General features: G+C 41.2%; 1 protein-coding gene across 1 annotated transcript in view; it reads right to left on the bottom strand.

Moving 5' to 3' along the window:
• Nucleotides 1-22,895, bottom strand: part of kaznb (kazrin, periplakin interacting protein b) — a 98,170-nt gene that overhangs the window by 65,085 nt on the left and 10,190 nt on the right. The window contains exon 3 of the mRNA XM_053432896.1: nt 13,902-14,059. Coding sequence (XP_053288871.1) covers nt 13,902-14,059 — 158 coding nt within the window. The remainder of the gene's footprint in view (nt 1-13,901; nt 14,060-22,895) is intronic.

The following is a 22,895-nucleotide window of genomic DNA, read 5'->3' as shown; positions in this document are numbered from 1 at the left end:
AATTATTGATCAGATGTTTAATTGAGTGAGTTGTATCGCGGGGATGCTACGAGGGGATTTCTCCCAAGGTAAAACATTTTCTCCAACACACAGAGAACATCATTCATTGCCAACTTTTCCTCCATCCACCTCTCGCTCTCAGACAGTTTTTCAGCTCAGAGCAGAGAATGGTTTTCGGGGGGGGAAACTGCCGCTGAAGTCACCCTGACAGAGCTCTCCTTGTTGATTTATGATATATGTTTAGTTATTTATTGGCTAATCATGGCGGCCTGCTGAGAGCAGCTTAGAGAACACCTGCAGTAGACAACTGGGCAAGCCTTGGATAGAGAGATGAAGTGGCACGGCGGCTGTCTGGCTTTTTCATGTGAACAGCAGAGAGATGCTTGTTTTCAAGGCCACGGAATTAATGGAGGGAAGGAATAGATTGACTCTTTTTTTTCAGGAAACACACTTATTTTCTTCCTGGTGGAGAGAGAGATGAGAGGATTGAAAGCACTCTCATAAATATGAAGCTACAGCCAGCAGCCTGTTAGTGTAGCTCGGCACAGAGACTAGAAATACTATGGGGAAATGGCCAGCTTGTCGAAAGTACTGCAATCCACTCCCTTCAAAGTCGACTAATAAACGTGCAATTTTTCATACATTAACTGAGAGTGATTTCGATCTTCTCATCAAACTTTCATCAAGTGTTTTTACCAAAATGTCCTTTTAGTGACCAGAGCATGTGACCAGCATAAAGTGAGTGCAGCTGCTGCAGTGTGCGGTGAAAACACAGCCAGGATTACTGTAGCACCGAGGAGGAATAACCGACACACAGGTTTAGCAAAGAAAAAAAAAAGGGTTTGCAGCACCGGAGGACAGATTAATCCATATCTGAGGGAGAGCTGCTTCACTAGTGTATTGATAAGGAGCTTATCCCCCTTGTTGGTGTGTGTAGAGGCACATCTACAGAGCCTATTGATTAAGAGACTCATCTCACTATCATGTGTTCCCACTCCAGAGGAACGCTCCAAAGAATAGCAGCACTACAAACAATGATCACTCCATCACCGCTTTATCACCGTCCTTATGCAGCTACTTTGTATGCACGTCAATACACTGTTCACTGTTTCCAATTTCTCCACGTCTTCCTCATCTGCTTATCCAAAATGCATTACTGCAAGTAGTAAAAAACTATTCATGTCCAATTACTGCCCCAGTAATGTCTTTAAGTGCTATTTGTTTTGCATAAGATGACAAATACAACAAAAATATTTAAAATAATTATAACATCATAGAGAAAAAACAATAACATTAATGAGGCGTCAAGAGAATTCAAAGTGGATGAGGAACTGCAAGTCACAATGCACTCAGAAATGCTTTTCTTTATTTACTGAAGCTACAACTACAAGATATGAAATGTGTTGGAACAAAATGAGCAACAAGCAGCAAGCGCAGAAAGAAGATAAATAAGGCAGAGAAATGGAAGGGCACGGAGAGCCGGTGCGAGGGAGACGAGGTTTCCGGCCCAAACACGTGGAGACGCGAAGTCATTTATTATATTTCAGCTTTTATCTCTGCGAGCGAGAGCCGAGTTATCAGAACGGCTAAATTGAAAGACATTCAAGCGTGCAGCGGAGTCGGTAAAGGGAACACTGATGTCCAGAGACTCCCTCGGTATTCTCGACTTAGCATACTGTTCTGCATGGAGAGCCACTTTCAAGCACACATATGCGCCACACACACACACAGACACACACACTCCCACATCAATACTCATAAGCATATTCACAAACTGAAGTTTCTTAAACATTAAAATGCTATAGCAATTAAACGCAAGCCACAACAGTGCTGAAGAAGTGCCAACCTGACAGCAGGAGTTTGATTATTTTAATTGGAGCAATATGGCTGACTCATCCATGAATTCATCTGAAGGAAAAGGAGGCTTCACTTTCCTGACTGGAATCCTGATTTAGAATATGGCTGCAGTTGTTGGGCTGCAACTAAATGCTGAAGTGCAAAAGGGGCGAAGCACTTATGTAAATGTCTTTCAGGAGACAAACTGCCCTGATGAGCTATTTTTATAGTTTGCTTTCCATTTAATGGCTCAAACGTATTCTAATTGTAAATATATGTGATTTAAATGTATTTGCTACGCCGGCTCTAATCTGCATAGTAATTGAGTTTGTCTGAATTCAAAACTTGTCTGGCTCAGGGAGTTTGGCTCTTGAAAGGGATTATAACAGGGTATTAATACTGAGATCCAGTGAAAGCAAAACAACGCAAAGTGCATTTCTGTTTCTTAAAATGTTGCATGTGGGCAAACTAATTACCACCGAATCATTATCATGCTGAATAAAGAATATGCTCCCGGTAGATGCATGTTTCTTGCAGACATGTCCCTGTGTGATTGTCGTCCTTTGTGACTACAGCGTTTCCAGTTGTAATGTTTTGTGTGTGCGTGCTTTGTGTGTGCACATGCCCTGCGGTAAGCATATTGCTGCTGTCTTGTTGATTGAATGTGTGATTCTTTCGGAGACACAGTCAGAGGGAGTCGAGCCAGGAAGGAGGAGGACAAAAATGAGTTTTTGTCGATCGCCACAGCTTAGAGCTACAATCTAAGGCAGTTTGTTTAAAAAGGATAACAATCACGTTGGACCTGAAAACCATCCGTTGCCCAAACATAAACCACAGGTGAAGTAAAGAGGCTGCACGGCTGGTACATTCTGCTCGCGGTCGCATACAGAACTCTCTCCACTCCTTACCCCTGCAGAAACATTTCTTCTCACTCTAATGCCATTTATAATTTAAATAATGGATGGATGGAACATGTGGTAAAGTGTGTTATACTGCAAAATGTCACCTATTACACCCGTGTAATATTCATAGGATTGCACAGTGGTTGAGGTTCAGTCATCTGAATGCTGTTTCCTGTTATTTCCACAAAGGTCAACCCAGTTTCTGCCTCAATTTAATATGCTGTACTTTACATGATCCCTTTCTCCTTTATCTGAGTGTATAATGTTTTGCCATATACGTTTAAAAAACATGCTGTCTGGATTTGTATGCACCAGCAACTAGTATTTCATGTTGATGTTGGAGAGCTAATGTGTAGCAACAAATGTGAATATTTAATCTTTAGCTCTCTTTTAGATGGAAGGATCTGGCTCTTATGCTCCTACATGATCCAATAAGTTCATCAGCTGCTCAGAACAGCAAAGGTTTGATCATCTTTAGTGACAGGGCGGGAATAAGAAACCACCAGAAAGACCCTGCCACTCGGATCTCAAGCAGCAATCATGCTCATTAGGTGAGACAGAGAAATAGCTTGTTATCAGAACTGCATGACTTTGAGCATCTAAGGACAATTTGAGTCAAAAATAATACTCTATCTAGGTTGCAGACCTCTTTTTTGGACATTATCAGATAAGCTCTGGTGGCCCTGAGAGTTTGACAGCAAATACATTTTGTTGAAGTGCTTTGAAGTGGAATCTAAGAAGTGATTAGTTGAGGTTGGCTGTCCCTCAGTGTTGTTGGAAACCCGAGACATGTCATCAGATATTTTTTGCAGATAAATGCTGTTACACATAATTTGACCGAATACATGAATTGAGAGAGAGCTCTCAGGGCCACCGTAGTACACAGACTATATGAGAGATTCTTAAAGTTGGTAGTGCTGGGGCCGCAGGAGGAAATTATTATTACCTCTGATTTGGAATCTTTCCGCTGCAGATATTTCTGGACATCCACTTTTTTATTTTCGCAAAGCAGGACATAGTAAAAGGATACATCTGTGGTACCGGGCTTGATTGGCCCATAATTTGGTGTCATCTGTCTAGCAATATGAACGACTGTATAATGGCTACGCAGTTACTTACTTTAACATACCCAGGACTAACATGTAGTAAATACGAGAGGAGTCAAAGTAGACACGTGGGTTTAGACACACACAAGAGAGTTTGACAGATAAGAAAAGAACAAACCCAGTGTCACATCACTGATTGTAGCACAGTTATTCAAATTTGTGATTACAGTATCGCGGTTGGCCATGGGTCAGTATCAGCAGCCACAGTTTGATTGTCCAAGGGTGAGCGAATGTCTGAAGGAAGCAGTGGATTGGAGGGATTTTTGTAATGGGGATGATATCAAGAAAAAAGTTCACAAAAATATATAATCTCTGAGATTAGTAAGGAAAATCTGTAAGGAAAAACTCATGTTGCTTGACTTTACATGGTTGCATCAACCTCCAATAGCCCAAATACAGTGTTTAAAATGTCAGCACACAAACATTGTTCTATTTCAAAAACTGTTTATGATTTAAATCAAATTCTTTCCATAGTAAACAAGCTAGAACCTGTTTACTACCTGTTTAACATGAGAGGAAATATTGTAATAAATATGTGACGTCCAATTAAAAATAACATAAGACTGAATCAAACAACAGGATGTGATGTAAAATAGAGTAGTGCTGATTTACATGGAACATTAAATAGCACCCTGGAGCTCAAAACTCATTTGCATACAGTTTTTATGACTGTCATCGTGTGCTGCCACACAGACACTGAAACATTGCTCACACTGAACATCCTAATGTTGTTGGTGACATTTCTATTTGTCTTTAAGTGATCAAATCAAGTGAATTTAAACCTCCAATGTGACTCCCTGAGTAATTTACACGTCATGTTGATCCTCTTCTCGCCACCAAAGACTAACAATTATAACTATTTGCGAAAAGCACCTGTCTGGCACTTTATTTCAGGGTTACAAGAGGACGAGCTTCACATTCAACTATCTTCTGTGGAGTTCATTAAAATGCCATCTGCTCACCAAAAATAAAACACCAAGATTCATGACAGAGCAGAATGGCTCCCCGGGGAATTGTAAAAAAAAATAAAATGTAAGATTCAGTAATCTGGCGACGGCGGTATTAGCGGATGCATGATTATGCATGCGGATAGGTTTTCAGCCAAGATCCCTGGAAACACGTTCTCACTGAAGCAGTCAAAATGCAATAAGTGGAGCATTGAGGCAGAGCGGAGCAGCACAACCAGCACCACGCTAACACGTTCACACACGAAGAACGGCAGGAGAGCGTGAGAGGATTCAGAGTTTAGGGGAGCAGTCGTAATCATAATTATGAAAATTAAAAAGACTGGGAAAGAACAAAATAGGGCATTAGGAACATCATCCATTACACAAGAAGACGTACGCAGCAACGACAGCCTCTATTTTAATAACAGGCTTGTAGAGACATACGGAAATTAGATTTTCATAATGAGGATTTTATTCTCTGAATTTATCCTTTGATTTGCTTTCTCTATTAGACTTTTCCGCTTGAATGTTTGTGGTCTTTTAATGAATCTATCTGCCGCTGCTCCTGTGTCCCCCGGGAGAGATGAGTGAGTGTATATATATGAGCAATATGGTAAAATGAGTGAGACGTATGTGGATTAAACTGAGCTAAGCCTGATATATACAGCGACGTCCATCCAGAGCAAAAAGTAAACACTTTCAAATGAGCTAAATATGAGACCCGAGGAGAATATGCAGAGATGGAAGCTTTACAGTCTGCACTCGAACCTCAGGGTTTCACCGCAGGGTTTCTAAACGAAGGAAATCACAGGAGATTATGTGTAGGCTTTACCTGCTGACTGCTGTAGTACTGCATTTACTGTGTGACAGAAGAAACCTAAATATGTACAACACTCACTCACACGTTACTTAATGGCACACAGTTATTTTTTTCTGCAACAAGAAAATACATTTTTTAACGAAAATGTATCTGTACATTTATTATTTTGAAGGAGATTATATATTCCTCGCCTTCTCTCAACCTGTTTAATACTAAACACTAGCACAACATGTTACTTTATGGAAACAAGTTAAAACTGCCATCGAGGGGATTATTTCTTATTCATTTCTTATTGCTAACGTGTTTTTATTGATCGATCTTATTTCATGTCTTTGATTTTAAGGCAAAGCACCATGAGCATGAAAGGTGCTTTATAAATAAACTTTAGATTATCCAGATCCTATCATATTTGAAAACGACGACAAATCATTTTTTTTATGTTCATCATTATCAACTAAAATCCAATTTGAATCAGGCTTTGATTTATGTCCCACTTCAACACAACAAATCAAAAATAACTATTTTGAAAAATACTCTCACCTAAATACTACAGGGATCAATAAAAAAGTACAGAACTGGTTCCAGAGTTCAAAGGGAATTAGTTAAAGACATAACATAGAAAACACAACAACATCTGATTTGTTGGATTTCAGCCGTTTGACTTCATCTTGATTTGTGTGTTTGTGTCATCCCCACCTGGTGGTGTTCTCCTCACAAGGCAACATAGCAGTAAACGACTGTGACAGGCCTCGGGTGTAGTAATGTGTTAAAGAGAGTGATCCTGAGCAGCAGTGAGCTGAGGCCCCCGGGGGTCTCTGACCCCGAACATCTCCTGAGCCTGACCTACGCTGTGGATCAAAGCCACAGCGCCTCTCGGTTTAATTGTATTATTCCAGATTACATTGACAGATTATGAGATGGCAGAGCACTTACACTATGATTTACTTTACCGTAATCAGAGGGAAATAGATTTAAGACAGTCATTTCTGTGCATGATGGTGTTTTACATGTTGAATTCATGTGATTGTGTTATTTTGTCATTGTGGCCATAACATACAGCAAAATTAAATTTGAGTAAATGATTTATCTCTTTCATATAAACTCTTTGTTGATGTTAAATTTGTAATCAACTCTAGTTACAGTAATTATAGAATATTAATATGAATATAATTAGTAATTGTGTATCACTGCTGTACACGACCTCTATTAGAGTCGAATCTTATTCATATCAACTATATTATATCTTAAAATAAATGCATGCTCAAACTTTAAACACTATGAGCAAACTTTAACTTATTGATTTATTCAAATAGAATTATGAGCTGAGACAGACTGAAACATTTCAAAATAAAAGTGTTTGAGCACCTTACAAAATAAAGTCTTAAAAACTGAAATAACTTGAGCAAAGTTTGCTTCCGGTTCTGCAAGTTGTCACAAAAATAAACTTCAGCCCAATAGTCAGTGGTCAAAGTGAAGGTGCAGCGGTCAAATCAAATCAAAACACTATGAAGTGTGTGTTGGTTTTAAAGAGAGAGAGAGAGAGAGAGCGAGAGAGGGGTTTGAGGCAGGCCTGGCCCCGACTCCTCAGGGCGATTGCTTCTGGCAGGGAATCAGATAGAGAGGAGAGTCATTTATATTTCCTGCACCACCGCACAAGCTGTGGAGTCAGGGAGCATTTAAATCTCGTCTGAGGTCAACAGGGAACTCAGTGGCTTTGATAACAACCATCCCATCTTTGATTCCACAGTTTTCATCGCTCCTGGAAGAAATTCTGCTTCTGATGAAGAGTCGATGTGAGAAAACTTGAGGTAAACGAGGCAAAGGGGACATCAGCAAATAACTGTGATTAGGAGGCCGTGCTGACATTTGGAAGAAGTTGATATAAGGGAAACAAAAGGCATACAAATGTCGCTCTGTGGAACATCAATGTCCCCACTCATGTCAGCTGTGTGCACACAGACTGGTGCTTTTTTCATGAATTATTCAGGTTTCAGTCCTGTGGAGGCAAATCCAGTAGCAGCGCCACAAGGAAGTGAGCTCAACATTCTTAATATAGAAATAATGAATTGGTTGTGGGTGGCACAGAGCACTGGTTAGCACTGTTGCCTTAGATGCAAAACAACCCACTCTGGGTTAGAAATTAACACATGTTCTGTCCATGTGGGTTTCATGGTACCAGCTTCCTCTTAAGCCCCTTTCCACTGGTCCAAAAACTCCACTAACCATCACTAACATCTGTTTTTTTTCCCCCATTGGGAACAGATACATCTGCATTCACTACTGTGCCAAACGAATCTGCAGAAGACACAAGGTTTTTATCATCTCCAATCGGCACTGATGGAAATGTAACACTCGGGTGAACTTGCTAATTTGGCAAGACAGCAAAGTGAGAGAATTGTCGGTGAGCTTGTGACGTTGAACGTGACGCACCAGGGAAAAGAACAAACTAATGATGGGAAATTAGTCACCTCTTTTTACCCTTTTTACCTGCGTTAAAAAGCTGCGTGTATTTGGGTGTAAAAGAGGTATCAGGTAGGTATCAGTCCAGACATGTGAATTGGAGATTCAAAAACTGCCCATAGGTGTGACACTATTTTATTTTGAATGAGTCAAAACTTAAAGGCGGCCTCACATATCTGCTGTGAGCACCCCCCCAGTAGCACAGAGCTTTCTGTGGTTGGCAGAGGGTGTCACAGGAGGACACGGAGCCTCGGTGCGGCTTCTCACGCTCCTGCACAGGCCAAGCAATCCCCGACACTTAGCCACATCAGCCAGACACAAACAACCCCACGAAAAGAGGGCTGCAAAGAGTACAAACACCGTCTGTCACTCAAGAAGAGATTGACAATGGGGGGGGGGGGGGGGGGGGCATCGTATCAACCAGGACTCTCTCTGAAATTGAGGTGAACACCTTTGATCTGCGGAACGATGCGCAGCGTGATCCAGATCAGCTTTCTGACAGGGCTCGGCGTTTCCATAGAGACACGCACCAACCGCAAACACACCAGATTTAAACATCCTGAAGCGCATCGACAGATGGCTCCTGGAGAGGAGGAGGGAGGCTGCAGTCGACAATCTGCCCTGCATCATTTCATCTGACGGAGGCCATATTGTTGTCTTAAAATATCCACGGTGAAAGTTTGATCCACTGAGCGATAGCGCCTTCATGGACAAAAATAGCATCCATTTGATTGGATCAGCAATAACAGAGTGTGTTTACGTGTGTGTATGTGTGTGTGTGTGTGTGTGTGTATGTGTGCGTGTGTTTGTGTGTGACAGGATTTGGCAAACAATACGAAAAATGGATGTGTTTGCTTCTAGGCATTTGAAAAACAATCTAATCCGTCATGCCATATCAGGAAGTATAAATCTACGCTGTCATTTTATCCCTGCACTCAGGTTTGCCTAATCATCAGCTGTGACAGATGTGCTTTAAAATTGTCTCTGCCGTCTCCTCCACTACAGTTTTATGTGCACTCATTAATCTCTCTCGTTCCCCCGGTGTTTTCGTGAGGGGGTAGAAATGTGGAAGATGGTGAAAGACAAATACCGGAAGAAACGGTGATTATAAAAAAAAAGAAAAAAAGAAGAGCAATCCCAGCTCTTTGAAGTCCGGCCCACTTCAGCTCGCAGCGTAGCATAAAGGACATGACGCTGAAATGGATGCGATGGATTCTGGAGAGGACAGATTTCCATACAATAGGGTCAGAGGAAACCATCTCACAATCTTGAAATGAGACGTGAGATGAAAGCTGCGGTTGTCTTGCGACAGATCCGGGCGGTAAGAGTTTCTTTATGTTCAGACAAGCAAAGATACTTACAGAACAAAGGCGGCCTCACTTTAAGAGGATCTCATAAATGATAAGCCACTTTTCCTGCAGGCAGTTAGACTCAAAATGGCTGAAAAGAAACAGCAGAAAATATCCTGGATCAATTTCAGGGATGGAGCTACACTTTTGAAGCAAGCTCTGGAATCCTTTGTCCTGTTTTCCTCCACTATATCTCTTCATCCCTTTCTCTGTGTGTCAAAAAGTTTATTAGCTCATTATGTACCAGATTTGAGCAGATCCATTTTCTCACTAACAATTGCAGGACAACCCAAACCTCCCTGCATCATTGATCTGGCATTGCAATCTATTTTACTTTGGGCTCCGGCTCCTATCGCTCCTTCAATTCTTCTCTAGCCAATAATGAATTAAGGTGGATCTGCCAACGTGGTAATTGAAATGACTGAACTGGCAGCTTACTGGTCTGCCAAAATCTGATTTCTGGCTCATACGAAACTTTTCAGTAACAATTCTCCTCGAAGGCTGTTAAGCTTTGGAAATCAGGGACTCTATAGAGAAGATAAAAAGTATGGATTATAAATGTTTGTATAAATAAACAGGGTAGGTCTTCACCTGACTCAAAATAGAAAGAGTTGATAACTAGGATGACCATCAGCAAAGTACATACCGCCGTCAAGGATGAGAGATCCTTCTCATTATTATGGTAGAAATATTAAAGAAAAAAATAGTCTGATAATGTCAATGATTTATTTATCATAACCAGCTTTATGTGTTGTTTCACCACGAATACCACACTCTACACATGAATCTAGTCAATAATACAACACTGCACAGTAGTAGTACTTCTTTTGGAGCTTTTGTTCCATCCTTCCACCGAGTATCATGGAAATCCAATCAGTAATTTTGTGTAATCTTGCTGAAAAACAGACTCACTTACCAACACACAGACGGACAGGGGCGACAACATAACCCCCTTAGGGGAGGTGATAAATACTTCACGTGTCTGATCTAAGTAATTTCATGCTCAAAACTGACGAATCAGTTATTGTCTAATGAGACGGTGTAAATCTCTGATGTGCCTCTGAGGTGCTGCCCTGTGGTGACTGAGTCATTCCTCTGAACTGATCCCCTCTCTCGGGGTGAAAAGACTCACACTTTAAATTGAATTGACAGGTTTTTTTTTATGCATTTCTTAAGATTTATGGCGAGCGGTGTGTCCTCTGTCACGACATCATCAGACCGCTATTGTAGCCCTGCTGACTCCTCGACCAGAGTACCTAGTGCAGTGCAACGTTCCACTACATTAATTCACAGCTTCCACTCCCACTGAAAAGCATTTGATTAGTCACCACAGCACAGCAACAGGAACATAAATAATTCATCTGTGCAAATGACAAATGAGGCAATCAAGCCCAGGACAGCATTCAAAGAGAAACTATTCAAATCCCCTCTAAATTAATTTTCTGCCTTTTTTGTTGTGTGGACTTCAAATTGTAATGCTGAAGTCATTGGTTGGTGGTGATGCTGCTGCTCCCCCGACTTTAATATTTGGATTCAACTGGCAGAAAAAGTTCTTTACTTTTCTAGCTCAGCAGTAAAAGTCTCGTCGTCTGAAGAGCCAAAGAATAGCACTTTGAAAAAAGAGACCACAGAAGAAAAGAGTGATTGTGGCCTGGACTCATTTCATATTCCATCTGACAGCCGAAACTCTACTATCCATCAAACCCCTCTGGATGAGCCGAGCTCTTCTACGTGGGATGAGCTCGCACTTGACTTTGACCTCTGAGACTCAAAGGACAGAGAAATCTGAAAAATGATATGGCAACAATTATTTTATCTGTCTATCTTTGCCTGTGTGATGGTAGAGATCCTGAAAGTTCAATCCAGCTGATCAGATGAGTTGAATTAAGCAGAGACCAGGGTTGGAATATATCCAACGAGTCAAGTGTAAAATGTGCTAATTGATCCCCAATGCCTTTAAAACATATTTCTGTGGATAATTAGGTGTAGCCTTAAAAATAAATAAAACTCAAAGAAAGACAGACACAAATCCTACATATGAAACCATACGTGTCATTTCATCTGATGTCCCTGAAAGCAGGACAGCAACATTTTCCTATGTATGACATCACATCTGTTTTTTATAATGTCTGTGTTGCAGTTTTGTTGTACATTTAGCCATCACTGACTTATCATTAATAAGATGCTTGTAGCGTGAATGAGCTAAAGTACTGAATCCTGCCTGCCTGCAGAATACGGTGAAATCTTTGTGGATGTTTTAACGGCCACCATAGCTTGTCACTAATCCATGTCTGCATCCAATATAGGCCCGACTATAGTCCCCGTTATTTAAATCAACAGGAAACAATACAATACATGAACCAGATCGTCACATGTCAGACGGGAATCAAACAGTGACTTTGAAATGTCAATGACGATTACAATATGTTTTTCAGTTGGGAGCAACTCATTCATTTCCTTTGTGTGTTGCACTGTGGATAACAGTGTCCTTTGACAGCACACTCAAACATTAGACAGATTATGATTGTGTATTGTCTGGTTCGAGTACACTTAATATGGATTTGGGGCAATGCTGCCAGTCTGAATACAAAGAGTATTTTTCGGATTCGGTTGCAGCCTCGACGAATAACGAACGTATCGCTCCAGCAACTGTCAGTCACATGTCAGCCTCCCCCGGTGATCAGTTTTGTCCCCTGACAGTTCATGACAACAAGTCCCCAGCCGACACTCCTTCCAAGGAGAGAAAGCAAAGAATGTGTAAAGGTTGTAGGTGTAGTGTCTGACACCAACAAGGCCAACAGGCGGAGAAATCTGTCATGCTGACTGGTGTCTGAGTGCATCACTTAACAATGAACTGGCGGCAAAAAAAAAATGTCCCAGTACAACTACTTGGGGAGATAATCGTCGCTCCATCCGACGCTGAGGTTCCAACTCATCCATCACCTCCCAATGTTATATTCTTGATGTGACAAAAAAAAGCAGACTGCAGGCTAACACTCTTTCACTCCACCTTGCATACCATGGAGCTGAGGTGAAAGCAATGGCCTTATGCTGAATTACCTTCCCTTTAATCAATGACAACGCACGGGAAAAAATATCTCCAGGAGAATGGCGGGCTGAGTCTCTATCCATCATACAGGTCTGCAGTGGTTCTAATGGATGAGCCAAATGCATCACTTTGTCAGGACTCATCCAACATTCAACTAAATGTTGAGAGAATATAAATAAATAAAAAAAACATTATAAGAATGAATTAAGCTCTTTTCTGAAGCAAGGCAGAGAGAAGTGATTTTATTTTGATAAGGTTGTAAACACATATTTACCCTTTAAGTAGCAAAAGAGCCTCTTTGAAGAATCTGGAGAATTCAAGTTCAATCATCAGTTGTATTAACAGTCTGGTTTGTATTTATGTTATCTGTTGTCTTACACCTCGTTCTCGTGCTCAGGTTGACAGCTGCTCTGCTTGTTAATGTCTCCAAGTCAATCTCTCCAGGCCTTATGCTATTATCTTGTTGTCTTGCTATTTGTTAGTTGTTGTCGTATACTGTTCCTTCTGTGTATTTTAACAGCTGTTGCTCTTACGTTTATGAAAGACAGGCCCTGTTTATGTCTGTGTTTTCTCACTGCTTTTATCGTTGTATTTTCACTGCTTTTATTGTTAACGTCTGCACGTCTATTGCCTGCCCAGGGACTAGGGATGAACTATGGCATATTTTCGTAAATCAAATAAAGTCATAAAATATATTATATTCTGCTGTAGGCAGAAGAGCAAAGGTTTCATTTCAGTCCCCAAAAAGTCACACTGTCAAGGAAAAAAGAGACAACTGTTGTTGTTGCTAAAGTAAGAATAGAGTGACTACACTAGTTGTTAATTACAAAATACAGTGTTTATGTCACAAGGACATACATGGTTCAGGCTAATATGTTGTTGATACATTCAGGGGCTAAATACACTGATGTCTTGATGGGCCTCCTCACCCTATACAATATAAAATAGATATTTGAACTGTCATTATTTCTATTTCTACACACTACCAGTAAGAAATTATGGGGAGAAACAAAACAATTTATTTATTTGTTGGAGATAAATGTTGGTTAAACATTTTATATATCTCAAACACACACAAATACATGCATATATATATATACACAATAAATTGGTATGGTGTTTTAAAAATTAGGTTAATTAATTAATTTCATGTATTGTTGTCTAACAGGGCAAAGTAACGTTGCTACATTACATAACAAGGAAAGCATGTAAATCATAATCGTTTGCTATGTAGTTAAACAATAATGAGAAAAATACAAGAATCTCAATATAATATTAAAAGACACACCATGGTGGTAGCAGTACCCCAGCAGCTTGACGACTGACCAGGGAACTATGGGGACTGGTTTGGATAATGAACAGTGTTTGTCATTTCTTTCTAGAGATAAGCATCTAGCATTTAACAACCATGTTGAGAGGGTGGAGATTGTACCTGAGCATCCATGAGCAGGTGTCTCATCAGAGTCATGGACTTCCTCAGGGTGTCCCTCTCTCCCAGTATGAAGGCCACATCTGCGTCCGCCAGGCTGCAGGGTCTGGTCACCATGAACTGAGCAATCTGGTCGTTCAGGCTGTTCAGAGACTGCACCGCTGCAAAAAGGAAATCAAGAGAGAGGTGGGTCAGCGAAAAGTCAAAGCAAACGAAAACGCACAAACAAGCGTTGGTGACTGTGGGATTTTTTCATTTCTATTCCCCTCATGAAGGCGGAGGAGCTCCCAGGCTTGTTGTTGGCGTTTTGTTTCCTCTCACACCATGTGGGATTTTCTGGATCAGGCTTGTGCAATGGGAGACATTTCCTCAATCCACAGCTGGCCTGCCTCCACTGCTCTGCCCTCAGAATAATCCCTCTTTTGGACAAGAGGGGCATCATTAGTCTAAATCCATTACCAAGACACATTCATGACATTGGGGTATATAATCCGTTTTTTCACGCAGAGAGTTCTAGTAATATTTTCCATTTGTGTTTTTGTTATTCAGCGCGAGTCTAGATCAACACAATAACACAATATGGTGTTCAGAAATGTCTCAGAGTTTGCTAAGAGCTTTCCATTAAGCTCTTTGGTCAGGGCCTGTGGGTGGTAATGTAGAGAAGTCTGATCAATGCTGACCAAAATATACTCAGTGCAACAAAAAGTCACAGAAATGTGTTTTGTCAGAGCAGCCAATCCAACAGGAAAATATACATAGTAATAATAAACAAGCAGCAACCATCAAGAGGGCTGTTAATTATCCAAATGAAGTAATGAAGCCAAACATCATCCAAAAGCACTGGCCTTTATCTTGGGAGTGATTGATTCATTGAAAACTAGAAAACAGAGAGAAGGCTCACTTTTACATAAGAGTCCTGATAACAGGGAAATATGAACATGTGAGATGAGTAGTACTTGCATAAAGTTATATTAAAAAAGAGCTAAAAATAAGACAAAACTAAAAAATTGCTAGAATATTCTACTAAATAGAATGAGGACAAAAGTATCAATGTAAATATTTACCTTCATCTTTACTATTAAACTACAAATTTCTACAATAGATCCAAAAATAAAATATGTCTGAATTCTATATATAAAATGATACAGGGTTGTCTCTGTTGTCTTGAAGAAAATGGATTTCAGCCAGGGTCAAAGCCAACAAGACAACATCAGCTACGACAAACAACAAACCATAAAAAAAAGGAAATAAAAGGAAAAGGGTAGAAACATTGAGCTGGTACAGGGAATGGAAGTTCACGGCAAGCACTAAAAGTGTAGCTGCACTAAGTATATATGTGCAAAGTACTAGGAATGGAAATGGAAAGTGCAAGGGTGCCAAAGTGCAGACGTGAAAATGTACAAGGTTTTGCAAGGAAAGTATCCGAGGTGCCATTGGACATTTCAAAAGTTCTCGGGATAAAAGAGACGACGACCTGAGGGCAAGACGGACAATCTAGGTTCTAAAATATGGAGGTGCTGCCTCAAACAGTTGTCTTGTGTTTGAATACGTCTGTCATCATCATTTAAGAAGCAGATCAAAGACTATTATTAGGTGTTAGACTGAGAAACAATAACTTATTTTTCCAACTTATAAGCTGTTTAGGAGAATATGGGAGGAAATTCAGTTTTAGGCGTTTAATCATATCTAAATTTCTCAGAGCTGAAGATGACATAATGAAGTTTCTCGTTCTGTCTGACAAACACAATCAAAATCAAACAGATTGAAAACCCGTTTTGTTTTAAAGCAGATTCTCACATTTGAGTGGGAGGAAGCAACAAACATTAACTGCTGTTTAATGTTGAAATTGAATAATTAAATGAGTTAATCCACTATGATTTACAGCGCCGGTCAGAGACAGAGAGTATTTTAAAGGATGTAAGGAAACTGGCTGTTAGCCAATCAGCACTTTCTCTCTCATGTACACCAGCGAGCGGCTAAGAGGTCAATTTGGGCAAAAGTGACAGAGGGAGTGCAGCGACGTGTGACTCGCCAAGGTCGGCTTCTCAGCACAATGATCAAAGATTTACGGGCACGCGTTCCTGCCTTCTCTTGAACCGCAGGAGCGAGGCAGAAAGAGGCATGTTTACGAGCCGACAGCAGCCCAGCAGTCAGCGTGGTGTATATCAAATCAGTAGATAGGGAAGAGGGGGTGTGTGTGTGTGGGGGGGGGGGGGGTAAAATGTTTACAACAGAGGTTGACGATTGGATTCTAATTTCACATCCAGCGTTTACAAGGTGTACCTCTGTGCCCCCGGGGATGGGCCAAGACGTCGGGCAATGACACGCTGCTGCTGCTGCTGCTGCAAATGACGCAGAGCCCAGACACACCCTCTCCTCCACTTTGGATTTTATTCAATGCATCCTGTCACACTCTGTGATGCTGGATGGGGAAGACAGGTGGCTCTCTGTGAGAGCAACGTTACTTTGACTGCTCTGAATGCATCGCATCATAATCAGGCTGCCACAGCTCCTGGCTGAAGGCGACAAGCGTCAAACACTTGTAATGGAAACACGATGTTGAACTGGAAGGCGTTGAACCTTTTGTAGTAACCGATTGATTGTCAGTCGTGAAATTACAACAGGTTCTGAAGTTCCTGCTGACATCCCTGATCAACATCTGACAGCAGATCAGCTCTGGAGGTGTGAATCTAAAGTCTTCGCCACCACCTGACACATTAACGTCCTTCTGCTGGGAGCGAACCAGAGGAGGGAACAACAGCATGAACACGATCGTAACATTAACTTCTAATGGAAAAGGTGTCAACACGGCTCGTTGCTGATTGGACGGATGCACTGTGAAACATGTTTAGTGATCTGTCGTTGTGTTTTGCACTTCAGGGCCACCGTACCTTTTAAACTGTCTTTACATCAATGGTGTCCGTATTTACAAACACAGACAAACAAAAATGTAAGAAATAAAAAAATAACGCAGTTTTTAATGTAAAGTGATTATCGCCCGTCATGTTTTCGTGCCTTTTTCATTGAAACTTTACAAAACACCTGTACATACACCTAAAGTTTCCTTTTACTTTTGAATAAACGTTTTATGGGCTACAGACACAGATTCTGTGTGAAAGTCCTATATCCAGACTTTCATCTATATAAAATGTATGTTGTTGATGATGTGCATTTGGTCTACTCACAGAAACATGTCGCATATCAATGCATTCATTTAGAGCCGTTCTTTCATCTCTTCCTCACAGCCTTCTAGGGTTACATCCTTTATTCTGGGGCATTTTTCAAAACTACGACTATGCAGGATCTCCCATCGTACTTACTGATACAATATGAACGATCATTTGAATCAGAGGAACATTGTAGTCCTTTGTGAAACACACTCCCACTCACAGGTGGCCTGGTGCTTCTGGTGGCTGAGATGTGGACAGCTCATTACCATCTTTGTAACCACCCACAGGAGCCGAACAACATCAACAATGAAATCTAATGAGGCGTGTTAGTGTCTTATCAGAAAAACACACGTGGCTCCTCCATGAAAAGCACTCCCTCCTCTGCGGAAAAAATATCTATTCACATTTCTATATACGATTGTTGTTAATTTGTGAAATCGTACAAAATATGATCAATGGAGTTATTTGTTTGTGTCTTTTTTAACACGTGTGGAATACAGCTAAATATATTCAAATGAGTTCATTAAACTGTCCAACCGGGAAGTTTGATGAGAGAAATATCTAAATGTCTCACTTTGGGGAGTGACATTTAAGGTCTGATAATCACTGCAGCCAATCAGCTTCTTCCGAGGCAATTTGACGAAGTTCCAAGAACTTCACATTCCGAGCCGGAAAGGGCCGGGATCGAATGAGAGAGCAACTGTGAGAATCCGAGGCAGTCCCTGAGAAAAGGCTCGGCCACAGTTCAATTACACCAATGCCAGATAAATACACAACACAGTCTCGCTGAGGGACAAAAGCCTGCAGCTGAGGGAGAATAACACAATCTCCTGCTCTCAGAACGGACAAATCAAAGGAGGATTTGGAAAACACGCGGCTGTAAAGCTAACTACAAGTTTGTTCAAACGCGGGGATTTGGACAGATCAATTGTAGCTTAGCAAACTTTGCTTCACATTGGAATGACTGAGTCCCTGCGTATCTGACAGCGTCAACACAAGCCTGTCATTCTGTTGTTTGCCTCATTGTTCTCAGTATCTGCAGGAGAGTCACTTGCACTGTTTTACATAAAGGAATAAAACAAAACTATATAAGTATACAGAAGAGAGAATTAGAACATTTATTCTAAAAAAATTTGCTAAAAGCATCCGGTGAACTGCAAACATCACACACACATATGATTGGAAGCTTCATACTTGATATTACACTCCACTGTCACGCTCCCTCAATGTCTCCTCCGCTCTCTCTGGCTGGTGTCCACTCATTGCTGATGCAGAGCAGACGGAGGCTCTTGTGTGTGAGGAGCTTTGTCTGCCTTTACGCTCAAAGCCGGTATTATAATGTGAACATGAAGTTCATAATTGTGACAGTGGGTTTAGGAGATTGACCTCCCTGGAAAACACACCGCGTGAGTCGTACACTTCTTTGTGCTGCCGTGTTCCCTCGTGACTTAAGCAACAAGAAATCCCAGAATCGTGCAGGCGGGCTGATGTTGAGGCGTCTGTCAGGAGCCCCCCCCCTCCACTCTGTATTTCATTCTTATTTCTCACTATGCAACAGGCAGGTTGTGGCTTGTTTTAGATAATAAACGGTATCTGATCTGATCAGAGCCACATCGAGACATTTCACTTCAACTCTATTCAGCCAGTTTGAAGCAGGAATATCACAAAACTCAGCTTACTTTCTAATCCTGCTTTGTTGCCTGTAAATAAACTGGAGGCCAATGATCAGTTTCGTTATGAGTGAAAGGAATATTGATCAACTTAGTGTTAGCTTGTTATTGGATCAATACGTCAAAAGAGTCCTTGACTTGGCTGAGTGACTTGGTCAGTTGTCTCCATTTGAAGAGTCAAATTGGTCATTTAAAAGTTAAACTGGAACATAATTAAATAACTATTCCAACAACTTTGTGAGGCTGCACATTGAACACACACATCTCTATGGTCAGAGTCAATGCCGCAGTCCTAATGTGCAGCAGATTCTGTGTTTACTGACGTGAGAATCTTATTTTAATGTGCTGACTTTTTTTAATTACCACTAAACACAAAGTGCAGTTGAGGCTGAAGGTATTTTTTGTCACATACTAAAATACTTGTCAAATCAAACTTTTGACCTGATGAAGATGCCAGATGGAATGTTTATGAATCACTAAGACAACACTCCTGAAGGGAACATTGATGTTTGCACTGAAATTCATGGAAATCCATCCAGTAACAGTGGATAAATTCAGAAATAAAGTGATGGACCAATTGACTGACACCGTCATTCTATCTCTTCAGTCTCACCAATATTTCACTGAGTAAATTATTAAAATATGAAGTGTAAAACCTTCCCTCTGCAAACTCATTTTTATAATAATTTTCTCATTCATCCTAAAACTGTTTTGTCAAGGATTCAATCAAACATCTGCAGAAAAACACCTCCAGGAAACATCACTGACTATTTAAGGAGAGAAATATTAAACCACTACATGCAACTAAGTGATATGCACCTTAATTAAAATGTAGTCACTTATAAATAACAACGAAAACAGATAATACATAAATTGACTGTGGAACCTGGCTGCAGGAATTTGCTCCCACTCTGCAGAGTCTCCATGAGATTGGCCACCGACGTTCAGCAGTAAGACCTGAATGATCTCAGTGGATCCCACAGGTGCAGGATGGGATTGAGGTCAGTCGAGTTCATCCAGAGCAAAGCTCATGAAACCGTTTCTGTTCAAAATACATAAAACTGTAAAAAAGAAGCTTCAATTATTTAGTTTTTCACTTCCATAAGGGACAGACCTTAGAGACTATCGTAATAACTAGAGCATTAAGAGGCTGCGATGACCTGCTGATATTTCCCATAATGCAACACAACAGCATATTTCATTTGACCCTCACTGCTCTGCAAACGCCCAAATCTGTCCTAACACCACACATCGAGTTATTGTTGATGACGTCTCTTCCAGAGCTTCGCCACAGAATAAAGACAACTTTGATCTGTAAAGTAATGTGTGAAGGACTGCCCCCTGCACTCCCCTCTGCAGCTGCAGGCAGCGTTAGTTCTGGCAGCTGCAGAGTCATTTGCATCAGGCTCTTTTGGACTTTTGATGGAAAAATAGGTCGTTTAGAGTCATCTATATCTGAAGCAAAGGTTCTTTGCTAGATGAAAAACAAAGCTTTGAGATAATGTATATAATCGTGCAGACGCTCATACTTTTGGCGTTGAAATCACAAACTACATCTTTTAATCCTGAACTGTGAGATAGTGTTGAAATGTGTGATCCCCATATCTGAAAAAACAATAAATCCTAAATGACTTGCTCAAAAAAAATCGTGAATCTTTTAATTTCCCCAAAACAACATCTCAGCAGATCTTAATATATTTAATATATTTATGTGAGGTCCATAGTTTCCCTTTGACCTTTTTCAATAAAGACAGTAAACAATCAGCTTAGGTAAAACCCTTTCAGACCCTTCTCTGCATCTCCTCCTGATCACTGCCTCTGCATTACAGCATCCAGCTCCAGTGTGAGGACTGAGACTGCAGGAGGAATTTCATTTTGCCCACAGCAACATTGCCACCACCTGGCAGCTTCGATACATGCTGCGTCCACATGACGCGAACACGCACCTTCTCTCACTGCGTCGCTGAGAGCGGCCTGAGCAGCTGCGTATTTCTAAGAGGGGAAGTGTCGACCGGCCCATGACATCATCGGTCACTGCTCCACACCATAAGACCTCGGCGTCATCTCGAGACAACCAATACAAAAACATCAAACACCTACAAGGCAAACTGTGTTAAATAAATGATTCTGTAGTTTTCCTAATAACCTTTCATCAACTCTTCAAAAACTTCAAACGAGAAAAAAACAATTATCTCCAAATAAAACGTAAAGCGTCTGATCTCGTCTTGCTACTGATCTATAATTAAAATAAGATATTTAACAGTCCAGAAAAACGCCAGGTTAAAGTGCCCGACAGTGATCTTCCATTACTTTGATCAGACGGCCACTAGTGAGAAGAACAACAGGCCGATGCAGAGGGATTTTTTTTCTCTTCTGCCTTTGAATCAAAAACTTTCGAAAAATAAATCCTGGGGAGCGTGGCGAAGATAAAAGCCTCAGCAGGACCTTTGATAATCTGCCTTCTCTCCGGCACCTGATGAAACCAGTCGGACGTCAGTGGATCCCGCTGACCATCCTCCACTGGGCCACGACACAGCTTCACACGCAGCTAATTCATTCTCAGATAAGGAGCAGCTCTGGTTGATATCAGATGCAACAGTGTGTGTGTAATGGTGAAGAAAAAAAAAAGGCCACGCAACTGCCGGCTCGTACAACCGGTCAGGGGTCAGGAGACGGACTGTTTGAATAATTTAAATCGATTTTCAGGGTTAAAGGTTAATTGATGTTAGTTTAGATGATAACTGTTTCATAACAGCTTCATCAGTCACAGAGCAGGAGGAGGTTAAAGCATCACATGAAGCGCTTATATCCTCCAACCAGCCGCGCATGAGTTAAAGTCGAAAAATCCTCCCTCTTGTCCTGTTACTCAACAACCCTGTGTGTATGCTGAGTGCACTCAAGAAGTGTGTGTTTTAATTAGCGTACAAATTACTCTGCAACCCGCCTCATCCGTCCGTATCAGTTAGATACGTCAATTGTTTGCCAAAGACGAATCACTTTGATAAGAACATGTCACGTTGAGCGGAGGAGGAGGAGGAGGAGGAGGAGGAGGAGGAGGAAGAGGAGGAGGAGGAGGAGGAGGAGGAGGAGGAGGAAAAACAGCATCGGTGACAGCAGCTGCAGAGGAAGACAAAGCTCAACGCGTCAACGCCATCATGTTCTTTTAGACTATTGTTGGAGAAACCGATACTTTTTCTCCTTCTATAATACTTTTGCCCACCTCAACTTCCCCTCTAATGTTTTAGATGCTGCAAATATCTCAACACATTGTCACTGTTTGTTGAGAAACTTTGCCAACACCCTACGATTGGCAGACAGAGAGGAGGAAACTTCTCAGCTCAGATAAGGAGCGACTCTGTTGTTTTCCCAGAGTCAAGCTAAACATCCCTTGTTAGAGCAGACCTGTGTGAGCTCATACATGACATCTCAGAATCCAGAGGCTCCACGCCGGGGTGGCTTGTTCGAGAGCCGAGCCTACAGGCGACACCCGTGACAAGGCCACAGCCAATTAGGACAGTTTGCGAATGAGTGTCTGTACCTGTCTTTCATGGCAAGAGAAAGTGGGTCAGAGCCGGAGTGCATCTTTGTGCTGCAGCACAATGGCACCTAGCACACAACTCACAAAGCTTGAAACGAGACCGAATGGGATTAAACGGCTGAAGTTCATATTCGCTCAAATATAAGTTGACGGGTCTGAATCCGTTATCATCCTCACCCACTTTGATTCTCAGAATTCAGTGTAAATGCAGGTTTCCGGGTGCAGATGAGCCACTCTGAGTTCAAGCTGCGGGTATTAGCCTCGGCTATCAGTCATTAACACGTTGCTGTGCAGGTAAACAACTTGAGTTCAAAGACACATCAACACGATACTAAGTTCAACGTTTCTTTCCAGAGACAATTCTGGGCAATTGTTTGTTTTTTGTGGGGGTGTAGTCATTCAGATGCTGTTCATATCATCGTCATCATCATCATATCATTGTCATCATATCAAGTTTGACCTTTACACCATTCTTTGATTGGACTTTTCCACTTGGCAAACAAAATCATTTACATCAGGAGAAAGTAACTGAAAGATGCAATGGACAACTAACCAGTTGCAACTAACCAAGATATTTTTCATGACCAAATTTGACAGATGTTATGATGTGCTGTTTCTC

The sequence above is a fragment of the Pleuronectes platessa genome, chromosome 2 (genome assembly GCF_947347685.1).
Source record: "Pleuronectes platessa chromosome 2, fPlePla1.1, whole genome shotgun sequence".
NCBI classification, from domain to species: Eukaryota; Metazoa; Chordata; class Actinopteri; order Pleuronectiformes; family Pleuronectidae; genus Pleuronectes; species Pleuronectes platessa.
This window is presented reverse-complemented; position numbering and strand designations above follow the sequence as displayed.